At 46.0% G+C, this 13,946-nt stretch overlaps 2 protein-coding genes across 2 annotated transcripts in view; both read left to right on the forward strand.

The window, feature by feature from the left end:
- The window catches only part of LOC139060956 (uncharacterized), a 278,066-nt gene that overhangs the window by 40,071 nt on the left and 224,049 nt on the right, over positions 1-13,946 (forward strand). The gene's annotated exons all lie outside the window — the stretch shown is intronic.
- On the forward strand, positions 3,943-7,639 carry LOC139046834 (uncharacterized). Its single transcript, XM_070520747.1, has 2 exons — positions 3,943-4,604; positions 6,291-7,639. Exons 1-2 carry the CDS (start codon positions 4,311-4,313, stop codon positions 7,404-7,406), a joined length of 1,410 nt encoding a protein of 469 aa, XP_070376848.1. The 5' UTR covers positions 3,943-4,310; the 3' UTR covers positions 7,407-7,639.

Raw genomic sequence — 13,946 nt, forward strand, 5'->3', positions numbered from 1 at the left:
CAAGTGCTCCGGATCTGTCTAGGCCTGCCTCAGAGTGCTTCAACAGTGGCTACGATAGCAATCGCTAGAGACCACCTTGTCAAGACCCACATTGAAATTGAAGTACTCAGGACCCATATAAGGCATCTAGCCAGGACTCCTCGTCACCATTTAGCCTCTCTACCAGCGGACAGGCCACACACATCTTTCAGCCAAACGATAACTGCATATGATGAATCATTGCCAGCTTGTTTCACTCCGGCTGCGAGACCTTCGTTCCCTCCATGGTGCCTCGCTCAGCCGAAAACCAACTTCGCAATACCTGGTATCTCGAAAAAAGCTGATCTGTCATCACCAGCCCTTAGACAGCTCACGCTACTATATTTGTACGAGAACTACCGTGACTCTACGCATATTTACACTGATGGATCTGTCCTTCCAAGCAGCTCCGCGGCGGCAATCGTCATACCAGCGAAAGCTACAACAATCAAATTTAAGACGACCCACGCGACAACATCGACAGCAGCAGAGCTCGCAGCGCTCTTTACTGCTCTTCATCACATTGGTGATGAACCGCCACACAAATGGACAATATTCTGTGACTCGAAGGCGGCACTGCAGTCTCTACTGTCACCTTTACGACGCGGACCGCACGAACAACTAATATTCCATATTACAGAGACATTACACCATATAAGTGATGCAGGCCACGACATAACCTTTCAGTGGCTTCCAAGTCACTGCGGGATTGTCGGCAATGAACGGGCGGATCACGCTGCCCGCTCAGCCCATACTGAGGAGCGCCACGTCCCCATTCCTCTTTCTAGAACTGACGCTGCACGGAAGCTCCGCCTACTTGCTCGGCAGTGCACCGCGTCGCAATGGAATGAGCCACATTTAAGAAATCCGCGACTGCACTCACTTGATCCAACATTAAGTCTTCGAGCGCCATCACAGCTTCGCCGTAGAGACGCCACGCTTTTATATCGACTTTGGTTGGGCGTTGCCTTTACTAAAGCCTATGCCTTCCGCATAGGGATGACCGACACCCCAACCTGTCACCACTGCGGCCATGAAGAATCAATTGGCCATATTTTGTGCACCTGCCCGCAGTACAGTCCACAGAGGGCATGCCTCAGCCAGGAACTAGACCAACTGGACGACCAACCGCTATCCGAAAAAAGAATTCTGCAACATCGAAAGGACCTACCGTCACAGAAGAAGGCCGTGCAAGCGCTTTTGCGCTTCTTGCGATCTACCGGCCTGTGTGAACGACTTTAACTGGAACGCCTTTTGTGTGTGTGTCTCCATGTGTGCGCGTTCGTTTTTTTTTTTCGTTTCCCTCTCTGTCATCTTTCTAACCCCTATCCCCCATCCCCAGTGTAGGGTAGCAAACCGGAGACTCATATCTGGTTAACCTCCCTGCCTTTCCTCTTCATTCTCTCTCTCTCTCTCTCTCTCCAATCTTTTCGCGAAAATCTAGGAGCTTCATAATGATGGGGCGAGGTCTCCCACCTCTATGTCTACCAAGCCTATGCAATCGCTCAATTTGAGGAAAATCAAGCTTTAGTACGTCAGTAAAAAAGTTCTTAACTTGCGATTGCAGCAATTCATTAGTGTCATGCTCAGATTCAGTTAGACCATAAAGAATAAGGTTGTTCGACGCGAACGATTTTCTAAATCATCGTTTTGGGAAGAAAGTGTGTTAATAGTGGATGAGATTTTCTGAATTTGGCTCTGTAGGTTATCGCAGTGGGCTTTGCTAAACGTGGGTGCCTGCTGCTCAAGATCAACTATGCGTTTTTCAATTGCCTCAAATCGAGCGTCGATATATTTTCGCATGTCGGCTATATCTTTGGTTATCTTATTTTGCCCTGCAAGAAGCTGAGCGAACAGGTTTCATAGAGCCAGAATCATCTGTTTGAGTGGCGGAGCGTTTTGTAGGGCCCGGGTTTGTTTCAATATCGCCATTCAGTAGGAGGCTGCTCATGCAGTAAACAAGATCAGCACATACAGAAGCATATGCAGAAAGACATTCGTGTGGGCAAGGCATCAGCAATAAGAAGCGGTTGTCAGATCGAAAACAATAAGCGTTCTTAGGTAACATACCTGCATGAAGAAGAGACAGCGTTTGAACATCTGGCCTGTATTGCTGCTGCCTTGCCCACTGAAGCGATGAAGCTGCGGTGTGGCTTTTATACTGAACGGAGCCGGCGTCATGACTCGCATTAGTGCACCATCCAGGCTGACGTCACCGATGGCAGAGGTCAGTATCTTGTCGAATCCAGCGGTGAACAGACCATGACTATCTGCCAGGGCGGAGATAGGGCATTCACACATTCACAGGGCGGAGATTCACACATTCCAGGGCGGAGATAGGGCATTCAAACATTCACACGAGAATAACATCCTCACTATTTCTGGGCGCACTAAATACGGCCTATGTATTTTTTTCTAGACATTTCTACATAATGAGCTACTATAGCGATCACATTTTCACCATCTTACCTGACAATTCATAGTACCACCAGATTCGCGTGGAATAATAATTCTCTTTTACCAACCATCTGCACTAACTACGATAAATAAATCGTGGAAATCACTTCGATATCAGTATGGAACAGTCTTTCTCTCAGTACGAAAAACACAAGATATTTGCACCTATTGAAAAGGGAACTAAGATGCATTTATTATTGACAGACGAAATAGAAAATTTACTATAACCGTGTTTTTTGTCCGTTCTTTCCTGTTTTTTTTCGTTTTTGTTTGTTTTTGTGCTTGTAAATAAACTACTGGTATTTTCTTCCCATACAGTTCTTCTTGCAACCATGAGATAAGCTAAACATTGTTATGATTTGTGATGAATTCTGTATTTTGTTCTGTTAACGTTGATTTCCAGTTCCTCGCATGCTACCTTATTATAAGCTACTGTTGCTTTGAGATGTCAACTGTCGTAACTGTTCTTGTACAGGAGGTCCCGATACAGTCTTTGAATATGGGACCTCCTCTTGCATACTAAATACTCGTAATGTGACCCAACTTCTAACAATAAATTCTGATTCCGACTATACCAGAAAAACATAATGATGCTACGCGAAAACTCAAACGAACACCTTCACACACACATGCCGGCCGCGGCGTCCGCCATTTTGCACGCGCTGGCGCGATGGGCATCTCGGAGGCCACGGAGCGGCGACCCGGTTCCTTGCATTAACGCCAGCTGGCGCTCGTGTCCGTCGCATCGTACAGTTCGCAACAGGGGATGAGAAAATTTGGGCGTGGTAGTTCATTGTGTTTTTTTTTTCATTGTTTAACCTAGGTAGGATATTAAGTAGTATAGTAGCAAGAGCTTGGTGGCGCAACCCACCGCCCCGTTCAATAGGGGACACTCATAACATCCATCCATCCATCCATCTATCCGCGAACCACACAAGAGCCCGCGGTTCCGCCACAAAGCTCGCCATTCGCCGCACTCGTTTCCAGGTAAACATAAGGATTACATATGCTCCAGTTGCCGGGAAGCGTGAGGAGCAGTCAGGCATCTTTGAATGCTCTCGCACTCCACTCTTAAAAAGGAAGCTTAAGCATCCTTCAAGTTTTTTGTCCAGTCACGGGCGCGGACGCATAGCGGCCGCCTCGGTCGCGAACGCAACGAGTCATCTGGTTTTTTTTTTTTTTTTGCTCTGCGCTTTCTCGTGGCTAGGCTTCGTTCTTGCCTGCTTTTTACGAACGGAGCGTTCTCTAGCAAGAAAGCGTGGCAGACAAGGCGCTCTGTAGATGGAGACAGCTAAGACGAAAACGAACCGTTCATTTCCTTTACGCCAACGAAGTCGTGCCGTCCGAAGCCGCCACAGCGGCAATCGTAGGAGGGCCACATGTACCCCGTTATCGCCGGCGCGCAAGGAGGAAGCGCGGAGACATGCACGCCTGCCGTCACGGAGGATCGCGCATGCGTGGAAGCGTCGGTCTCGACAACATGGGTGCGCCGGCAGAAGGCGCGGAGGGCCGTTTCGCCATATTTCGCCACGCGTTAGTGTATGTGTCAACGGAACAAGTCCAGTGCATATGCATCCGCTGCTGCCGAATCGGCGGCAGATGTGTGGAAGAGCAGTCGCCGACGGTAACGAAGCAGTTGTTCCTCGCCGCGTTGCGGAGGCCAGGACTGCGATAAGAGTTCGCCATTCTACGCGATAGTGCGTGCAGAGCTCATTCTATCTCTCTTTGACGCTTATCTCGGCAAAGTTTCTGACACCGCTCAGCAGCGATAAGCTCGGTAAAGAAGGCCACCGCGCTCTCGTGTGGGCGTAGCATTCGTGCCCGAAGACGCCGCCATGCCGGATCACGGACCAGGACGGGTGCACCGTTTTCGCGACCACGTCGTCTCCGGCGTCAACTGGCGACCGACGCGGTTCGTCGACGAGGTTCCCAGTTCACGTGTGTGCGGCCTGTGCCTCATGATCCCAAAACGGACGGTGCTGTTGCCGTGCTCGCACGCTCTGTGCCAATCTTGCCACGCAGCCAGTCTCGAGGGGGGCGTTGGCCAGTGTCCGTTGGATCGAGATGCATTCGCAGAAGGGGAGTGCGTGGGTTATGAATTCCCGGCCAGGAAAGCGAGCACCGTGAAGGTGAGGACCAAAGAAATAATTGCTGTGACTTATTTATCTGTTTCTTGGGGGGGAAGGCAATTATGCATTAGTAATCCGATAATTCCGCTGCGGCATACGGGCACGCCTAACGATTAGAGTGCCCCTTTACCATCGCCGAACATTAATACCCAATTTCACCCTCACCAAATGTTACTCTTTAGCGTCTATCAAAACTAACACAATAGAGCAACACAAATTGACTGTAGGGAAAACACGGGGAAGGCAAGAGATGGAAATTCAAGACGATGATCAAAACGAGAACAAGGCGAAAGCAGGAGCCAACGTTTCGAAAAGTGGACTCGTCTGCTTCGAGGCGACCTATGCTTCCCCCGCCACCGTATATGTAGATGGGGTTCAAATATAGGGGAGAGGGCGTAAGGCGGGCGGGTGTGGCAACCAGCGAAGCTGTGTTAGCGTGTGGAATTGAGAATGAAGGAGTGCTGTGCACAAGGCCAGGGGTCCGGCCGTCAGCCAATCACGTGTCAACGCCCGCGTGTTATACGGCGTGTCAACGGCGTCTGACACGCAGGCTGAAAAATAAAAAAAAAGACAAGAAAGGAAGGAAAGGCAGAAAAAGCGCTAAGAAACCAAACTAAGTGTTGTTGCCTATAGCTTCAAATTTAGCCTACCGGATATATTCTAAAGCTCATTTGAAACGTTTATGCCTGTTGGTTGCAATGTCTCTAACTTATGGATAAGGTATCATTCTGTATTTTCTTTCTGGTTCCCACCTATAACGTTGGCTTCTGCTTTCACCTTGTTCTCGTTTCGCTCGTCGTCACTAAATGACTCTAGGCTGATGTGAAATATTCTGTTGGAACTCGGTATTCACTTATTTCTTAGTGTCACAGATAACAGAGAAATAACAAAAAGGCAATACATTGAAATGTGCGACGTCACACTGACGTTTTTGGGTTGTCGTTTCTCCGCCTAATTCAAAGTGAAACTGGTAATAATTATTCATTTCAGTGATAATTCAGTGATAGGTAATCACTTTGTATGCAAACATTCTTCTTTTGCTTGAAATTTGCACTGAAACGTCAAAAAACGAGGTTGGGTCCACTACGAAATAAATTTACTAGTTATTCTTCTAAAAGATAGTGTTGCTTCTGAAAAACTACCCTTTCTGCAAAATTTTCCTTTTAGACATTATTCGTCAACCTCAACTACTCCCCCCCACTCCCTCGCAACCGCACTCTAAGCGCTATCTTTGCCCGTAGTCGGTGACAGCATCTATTTGAGGAGAAAGCGAAAAGGAGATGGCGGTCTCCACTGCACAAGAATGCTGCTGTCCTCGAAGATACGTTTGGAACTGGAAGAATAGTTGAACAGTGGGCGTATTTTTCCTCGATTCTCGCTTACCAAGGCTGACTCTTGTCTGAGAGTAGCTGTCTTGGTATTTAGAAGTATAATTAGGCGATTCACTTTGACCTAGTATTCGTCTTTGATGCATCTTTAATGTTTAGAGTGCGACAGATACTGCTTGTTGATTTTGAGCATATTTGCTTCCCAAAAGAATCTGGCGATAAGGGTGGTTCACACCGTAATTCATGTAAAGATGTGTTCTAAATGTAAGGGACCCGTATAGAAGGCGCCTTTAGTAAAAATAGTTTATCGGCCAAAAATTTTGACATGTGTTATTTATATATTTTAATTTCCATTAAGGTGTACTGCTGGAACGAAGCGCACGGCTGCGAGTACACGGGCACCTTGGACCGCATGCTGGAACACTACGAGAACGAGTGCACATTTCACACCGTGGAATGTTTGCGATGCGGCGAGGGAGTCCAGCACAGAGACCTGCCAACGCACTACGTGGCCGGATGCAGTGCCGGTGTTTCTACTGCGATCACAGAGTCCTCGCAACCTGCAGCAATGACACTCGAAGACGTGAACGCTGCCCTTGAAGACATGAAAGCGATGCTGGGATGCCTCAACCACGACCAGCTGCTGCCAGTGATTCAGAGTCAGTTGAATGAGCTGACAGAGCAAGTCAGAAACCAGGAAGCCAGGTTCACTCGCGAGCTCGGAGCATGCGAGCAGAATTTAAAGGCCGAGATGGAACAAATCACCGCCACGATTTCCTCGACCGTGTCGCAGCAGCGGACGTCTCAGCAAAATCCATTGGAAGAAGCCAGCACGTCGAGGTCGCTGTCGTTGCGCTCGGAACAAGATGAGATACGTCGAAAGCGTGAACACTCAGCCCACCTGGAACACTCGCGGCAAACTTCCCCGAAGCCTGATTCCAGCCGTGTCAATGCCCGTTGTGAGACTTGGCGCGGTGACGTTCGGCATTTGACCAGTGCGCAGTCGATACCCAAGCGCATTAGAAAAGATGGGATCGTGACATACTGGCTGACCGTAGAAAACTTTGATGAAATCATTCAGTGCCAGGAAGGCATAAAACAGTTTGCCGAGATTACGGTGCGGCACATGGAGGACACGTACTTTACCATTGCCGTTTGGAAGTACGCCGGTTGTGCAGCTGACCTGGTTCTGAAGATCCAGTTTAACGGGATGCTGGTGGACTCCAAGTGTTGGCCGCCTTTCTGGAGCGTGGACGCGGTGTATTCAGGATTATCCTTTGGACGTGCGTTGACTCCCGCTGCCGAGCGTTGTTGCTGCAACCGCGATGACCCCTCATTGCCGCACTTCCACCTCCAGTTTACTACAGACATTGCCTCGCTGGAAAATGACGGCTACCTCCGAGAGGGAGAGATGGCGTTCTCTATCTGGCTCGAAGATACAGATACGTGCGGTGCGATCAGAGGAGCACCCTAACGTTCCTCATCGCACAATGTGCACTGCACCGGAGAATCCTCCTCGCCACTTCAGAAAATGTGTCACATCAGCTTAACGAATTTTCGACCTCCTTTCTAGTAAATAAAGTGAGCTCTGCGACATGTGTTTTTTGGAAACTTGCTATCCCTAGTAACTGTCAACCTATTCTTTTTTGACTTTACTGGCCGTTCGTTTTGTTTATTTCCTGTGATAATACAGTTTTTGTTGCGAAACGTTGTGTTCCTCGAGCGGTTTCTGACCTTACGACGTTCACCCCGATTCTTTTCTCTCGATTATTGCCGTGCGGCTGTTAAAGCGATTGATTTCCATGCGACGTTCGTGTTTGATACTACGCTGGAGTACCGCGTTGTCCCGTGTCCCAAATACACGACCGATGCTTATGCGTCGCATCGCAATTATTTATTTATTTATTTATTTATTTATTTATTTATTTATTTATTTATTTATTTTACCTTAATTCAATGCCCGAAGGCGTTAAAGAAGGGAATGGATCAAAATACATAGCATGTGCAGATAACAGGGTATAATAATATTGAAAAAAAATTGAAAGTGCGGATCAACAAATGCATCCTTCAATAGTAGTTCTAAAAACAGACGTATCGCTTATGTTAACAATTGAGGGCGGCAGATGATTCCATTCGATGGTAGTATTAGGAATAAATGAATAAAAAAATTGGTTCGTGCGACAGTGTGCAACGCCCAATTTATGGTGATGGTCAGTTCAAGATTATATGTATGCAGGTTCGGACGAAAGTTCACTGTTTAATGCCGGATTGTAATAATAAGTTTTCTGCAGCTGTGATAAGCGTGCTAACTTCCTACGGTATGAGAGGAGAGGGAGGTTTAATGTAGCCAGAGGGAGGTTTAATGTAGCCTTCATAGATGTTACGCTTCATGTCCGACAATAGTTAGTAACAATGAAACGTGCTCTACGATGTTATATAGACTCTATTGCATTTGCTAAGTAATCCAAGCCGGGCTCCCATACAGAAGAGGCATATTCAAGCTTAGGACGTATTAGTGTTTTGTATAGAAGTAGCTTTAAGTTAGCGGGTGCCATAGAGAAATTGCGACGGAGGTAACCAAGCGTAGGGTTAGCATTGTTAGTGATGAGGATTATGTGTGTTTGCCAGGAAAAATTAGATGTTATATGGACGCCTAAGTATATATAGGAACTGACTTCTTCGCGTACAGAGTTCTTCAAGCGATAGTTGGATAAGTTAGAAGAAGCAGTATGGCGGGAAATCCTCATTAGTTTGCACTTTCGGCTGTTAAGTGACATTTTCGAAGTGTCGCACCAGTTAATTACCGTGTCTAGATCAGACTGTAGTTTTACTGTAAGAATTTGATGATATTACTCTGTAAATGACACAATTCGTCTCCAAATAACCTTATGGACGACGCTACACACTAAGGCAAATCATTAATATAAATCAGAAAAAGCAAGCAGGGCAAAGCGAAGAGTCAAATTGTTAGCTGAGACAAAATGTGTTCTATTCGATAAGAAGCGTTCAATCCATGAGATAATATTACGCTCAATGTTGATTGTATTTAATTTTAGAGAAAGTAATTCGTTAGAGACGAGATCAAATGCTTTAGAAACGTCTATGAAGATGGTGTCAATGTGAAATCCATTATCCAACGCGGCACCGATTTGATGTTTAAATGAAATAAATTTAGTACCAAAGAAAAACAATTTACGGAACCCATACTGACGAGATGAACAAAACGAATTTGTTTCTAGAAAGTTGACGAGATTAGAGTACATTATATGCTCTAGAATTTTGCATGGCACACTTGTTAGAGAAATCGGCCTGTAACTTAAAGGTGAATTCACGACGCCAGACTTAAATAATGGAACCACCTTGCCGACTTTATTCTATCGTGCTGATTACCAAAGGATTTTAGATTGCGAAAAGATGTTGCACAAAATTATGGATGAGTACACTCCGGTATTTTTCAAAAACCTAGAATTAATATCGTCTATTCGTGACGATGACGAGATCTGTAACTTACGAATCTAGTTCACGACAATATCGTAATCAATTAACAATGGCTCGATCTGAGGAAAATTGATCTTAACAACTTCAGGTAGAGAAGCACAGGGCAACGCGTTATGCAAAAATGATTTCGAGAACACTTCATTGAGTGCAGAAGAACATTCTTCTTGCGGAACAACACCGTCATCTAACTCAGTTAACGATATTGTGTTACATTGGGAACCCTTGAGAGTTTTCCAAAAATTTTAGTATTTTCAATCAGGAGAGATGGAGGTGTATTGTAAAAGAAAACGCGTTTAGCTTCTTTGACTGCGTTTTTAAACAGTGAAGCAACCTGCTGATACACACGCCAGCTATGAATTGTGTACCGTTTTTTTATATTGGCGAAAGAGCCGCTTCTTCCTGTTCAAGATACGTTTTAGGGATGCATTAAACCACGCTGCTCGATGGTTATACCGAACAACTCGCAGGGGTATGTGTTTTTGTACCAATTCATTAAATTTATTTTTAAAAAGCGACCGGTCCTGTTCAACGCTCGGAGTGTAAGCGTCCATTTGTCCAAAGTCCATATGGACCATTTATCATCGTTAAGGTTTCGCCGCAATCGCTTGAATCTCGGTCTGCTGTGCATCGCCTTTCCATTCCGCAGTCCTCGAATGGTTGCGTCCTTGTGATCAGCTTCTGATGCGTCACACTGCCTAGGAAGAGCCAATCGCGCCCACCCGTGACCCCCGGGAATTGAACCCCCGACCCTTCAGAAATGATAAGTGAGGAGCAGGACACAAGAATGATTGCGTCACCGTGCTGCTTCAGTGCTTGGAAATTTGGGAGGCGTGTTCCCCGTCATCCAGATACCGCCTGCCGCGTCCACTACTTCGTTAAAAAAATTATGGCGTTTTACGTGCCAAAAGAACTTTCTGATTATGAGGCACACCGTAGTGGAGGACACCAGAAATTTCGACTACCTAGGATTCTTTAACGTGCGCCTAAATCTAAGCACACGGGTGTTTTCGCATTTCGCCTCCATCAAAATGCGGCCGCCATGGCCGGGATTCGATCCCGCGACCTCGTGCTCAGCAGCCGCACACCACAGCCATTGAGAACCACGGCGTGTGTCCACTACTTCGTCTGGCGTCCCGTCTGAAGCCGCAGTTCTTTTCCTAATTGTTTTAAACAGAGATTCGAGGCCCGTGTGCTCGTTTTTCGAATACCCACAAAGGCAATGCCGTAGAGGAATAACACGGCATTATACTACTAGCATGTTTTATTTTAATGTTGACAGAGATACATTTTTTTAAGTCGCCTCTGGAGGTCGGCAAAAATCTACTTATTGCTATGAGGTACTCGGACATGTATGCATTACTTGAAAGGAAAGCCAATGCGCACACTTCAATAATAACATAATTGAATTGAATCAGTATTCAACTAATTACTTGAGCAGATATACTGCAACGCAAGGCTCGTCCGCTTCACAAGGCTCATCCGCTTCTGATGAAATTTCGTGTGTGGCACCAGTTTTGATACAAGCCCCGTCAAACTTGCGGTGAAAATGCGCTGTTGTTCAGCTTCTTTCTTTTCTTTTTTTTAACGACACACCAATCCCGATCGCAGCGGCCGCATTTCGATGGGGGAGAAATGCGAGAACACCCGTGTGCCGTACACGCTTATGTGCACGTTCAAAAAACCCCCGGTGGCCAAAATTAATCCGCTGTCCCCTACTACGGTTGCCTCATCACATCGTGGTTTCGGCTCGTAAAACACCAGAATTTGAACAAAAATCACACACACACAACAAAAAACGCCTTATACGCATTGAGGCTAGAATGTTGCTGCAGCACCATCGCAGGTTGTTGCAAACTTCCGAAACACGAATCTCAAAACTGATGTCATCCTGAGAATTCGTTCCTAGTGAATATAGCCGTACGATTCACTGGCTACACTTCGTAAATAGGAATTTGTGGTGTAAAGGAAGTAGTCTTAAAGCTAAAAAAATCAAAAATGTGATTTATGCGTATAATTAGTTTGATTTCTTGTGCAAAGAATTTCTGCATCTGGGACTATAACGCTAAATGTAGAATTCTGCAACGTGTCATGAGTGGTTTGTAAAGATTATGTTAACGATACAATTAATCATCCCGTATGTATATCGCAAGCATTAAGCCTCTCCCAGGTCGATGTTTGCTGTGAGGCGTCTGCCGCTGCTTCAGCAGATACGATATCAAAGTAGGAGATACTTCAGATAGCTTACCTGCCCTTGTCTCTTATGGAACGCTTTTTCTTATCCTCGGTATGATTTGTGTCACGTACTTCCAAAGACTGTAATGATCATACCAGCAAAACTCTATCCCTACGCAATAAATTTATTCCTTGCGAAACTGCTGGAAATATAGTTTGACGAGGGGCGAAAGTTTTTCTTTGAAAAAATATTGCCTTTTTTCTACCAGATTCCACAAATAACGCAGCAAAACAACCGCAACACTAATGTTATCGGAGGAAACGTAAATGGTGTAATAGCGAAATCATTACTTCCAAGGGTCGATTATTAATTTATTGTTTTGTCATCAAAACATAACCAAACTGTCGGATAGTAGCCTTACCTCTGACATGGCATTCTCAAAAACTTCGTTCCCCCAAAGCAGAACGATTGTGTTCTTTTCATTTCTTTATTTATATTTATTTATAACATGATTTATTTATTTTTACTTATAAAATAATTTACTTATTTTTATTTGCGAGCAACCTATATATAAGAAAGGCGTTCTGTCTCTACTTGAGAAGCACTAGATTTGATCTTGCTGTCAATTCCAAATCTAATTCGCCGATTCATGTACATGCAAACGCAGGTATGCTCTCCATTCATTCATTCATTCTCCATTCAGGAAAGCAATGGAATATTCGACGTTCTGCACCGATTTGTGAAGTGCATCCACCGTATCTCTCAGTGCGAGAAGCTCATCTACGTTTAGGGCAAGGAGGTTGATGGCGACTTTCAGCAAAAGGAAGGCTTCTATCTTTGCTGCTAATTCAGATACTGATGCTGAAACAGGCACTAATTCATCTTCCGTCGATGCCTGGTTGTCCGCTAGACAAGCACGGCATCGCCAACTGTCTCGCTTATCAGCTCCTTTGCCCGACATGGTACTTTCAGCGACGCGAACACATTTTTTTTCCCAAAGTGAAAACTCTGTTGGCATTCTACGCAGGTTAGAAATTTGCCGTCAGCCGGCCAGAAGTTTCCTACATAAACCACAGTTCGGTTCCATTGTCATCACACAAATCGGAAAGGCAGCAGACGGCGGCAAGCATGAAGTAATGTGAAAAACAAAAACAGCGAATACTACACCTCACCTGCAAGCGTAAGCCTGTGCCGAGCGCTTGCCGCCGACTGCGAAGAAGCTGCTGCGCGGTCGAGACTTTATCCCCCTGGACGTTGCTGATGCGCAGGCGTCCAGATAAGTGGGCCATCTTGCAGCCGGTGATTAACTCCTGACGATAGAAGCTGGGCGAGGGCCTCCAGGATGGTTGAAGCACGCTCCGCGCCGCCCGCAAATGGGACAGGTGCTCCCAGCAAGTGCTGTTGCACCTAGCGAGATCGGCACCAAAGACAAGCGTAGGCGTGGGCCGAGCGCTCGCCGCCGACTGCCTGGCGGTCGTAGCTCGCTACTTTTGACTGAACAGGTCAGGAAGCGATGAAAGTACCCGCGACACCGAATTCAGACAAACGTAGACAAGCACGATAGCACAACGAGTGAGGGGGGCGTATTTCGACGGGTGAACTTTACGAGCGCGACTTTCTGCACATTTCAAGAGCTGTATTGCATTGCGAGTGACAGCGGCGTCAACGCCCCCTGTAACGATGGGCGCCGAAAATAAATGCATCTATTAATAATAATAAAATTGAATAAACTTGTATTTTCTTAACTCGTCACGAATATATAAGACTGAACTGAAATTTTATTTTCATTGAATGAATCTGTCTCGCTTGAATTAAAAACCGATTTTTTTCTTTCCAAATGTTCGTTCCCTCCAAACATAGTCGCGCTTCAATCGCTGCTCCCGTAGCCACCCTTGCTGATGTCGGCGACAATATTTAGTGAACCGCTTTTCGCCCGAAGCTTCGCGACCTATTTGGATCGACCTTAGTTCGTACGCGTATGATCGGCGTGACTTCTTACGTCAATACGGAATCTTATAAAAAGATAGCGTGAAACATATTACACCATGTTGAGATTATAGATTATTTATATTAACTAGTAACAGTAGACAATGGATTAATCAGGCACCGACTGATAATAACTTTTCGCAGACTAACGTCGATGGTTTGTCGTCTGTCTCATGGACAGTGCACAACGGAGGTGCGACGCTCGCAACGCCATCTGGCAAAGCTTTTCGCAACTCGAGCATTCTGAGAAGCCTGGTAGCTGCCAGGGCGCTGTTTCTTCTGCACAGCCGGAATGTCCTTGCGTGCTGCATCGCGACAATACATCGTCGCCGCGTGTAGCGACAGCACCGACCGAGT

Source organism: Dermacentor albipictus, chromosome 6 (assembly GCF_038994185.2).
Source record: "Dermacentor albipictus isolate Rhodes 1998 colony chromosome 6, USDA_Dalb.pri_finalv2, whole genome shotgun sequence".
Taxonomy (NCBI): Eukaryota; Metazoa; Arthropoda; class Arachnida; order Ixodida; family Ixodidae; genus Dermacentor; species Dermacentor albipictus.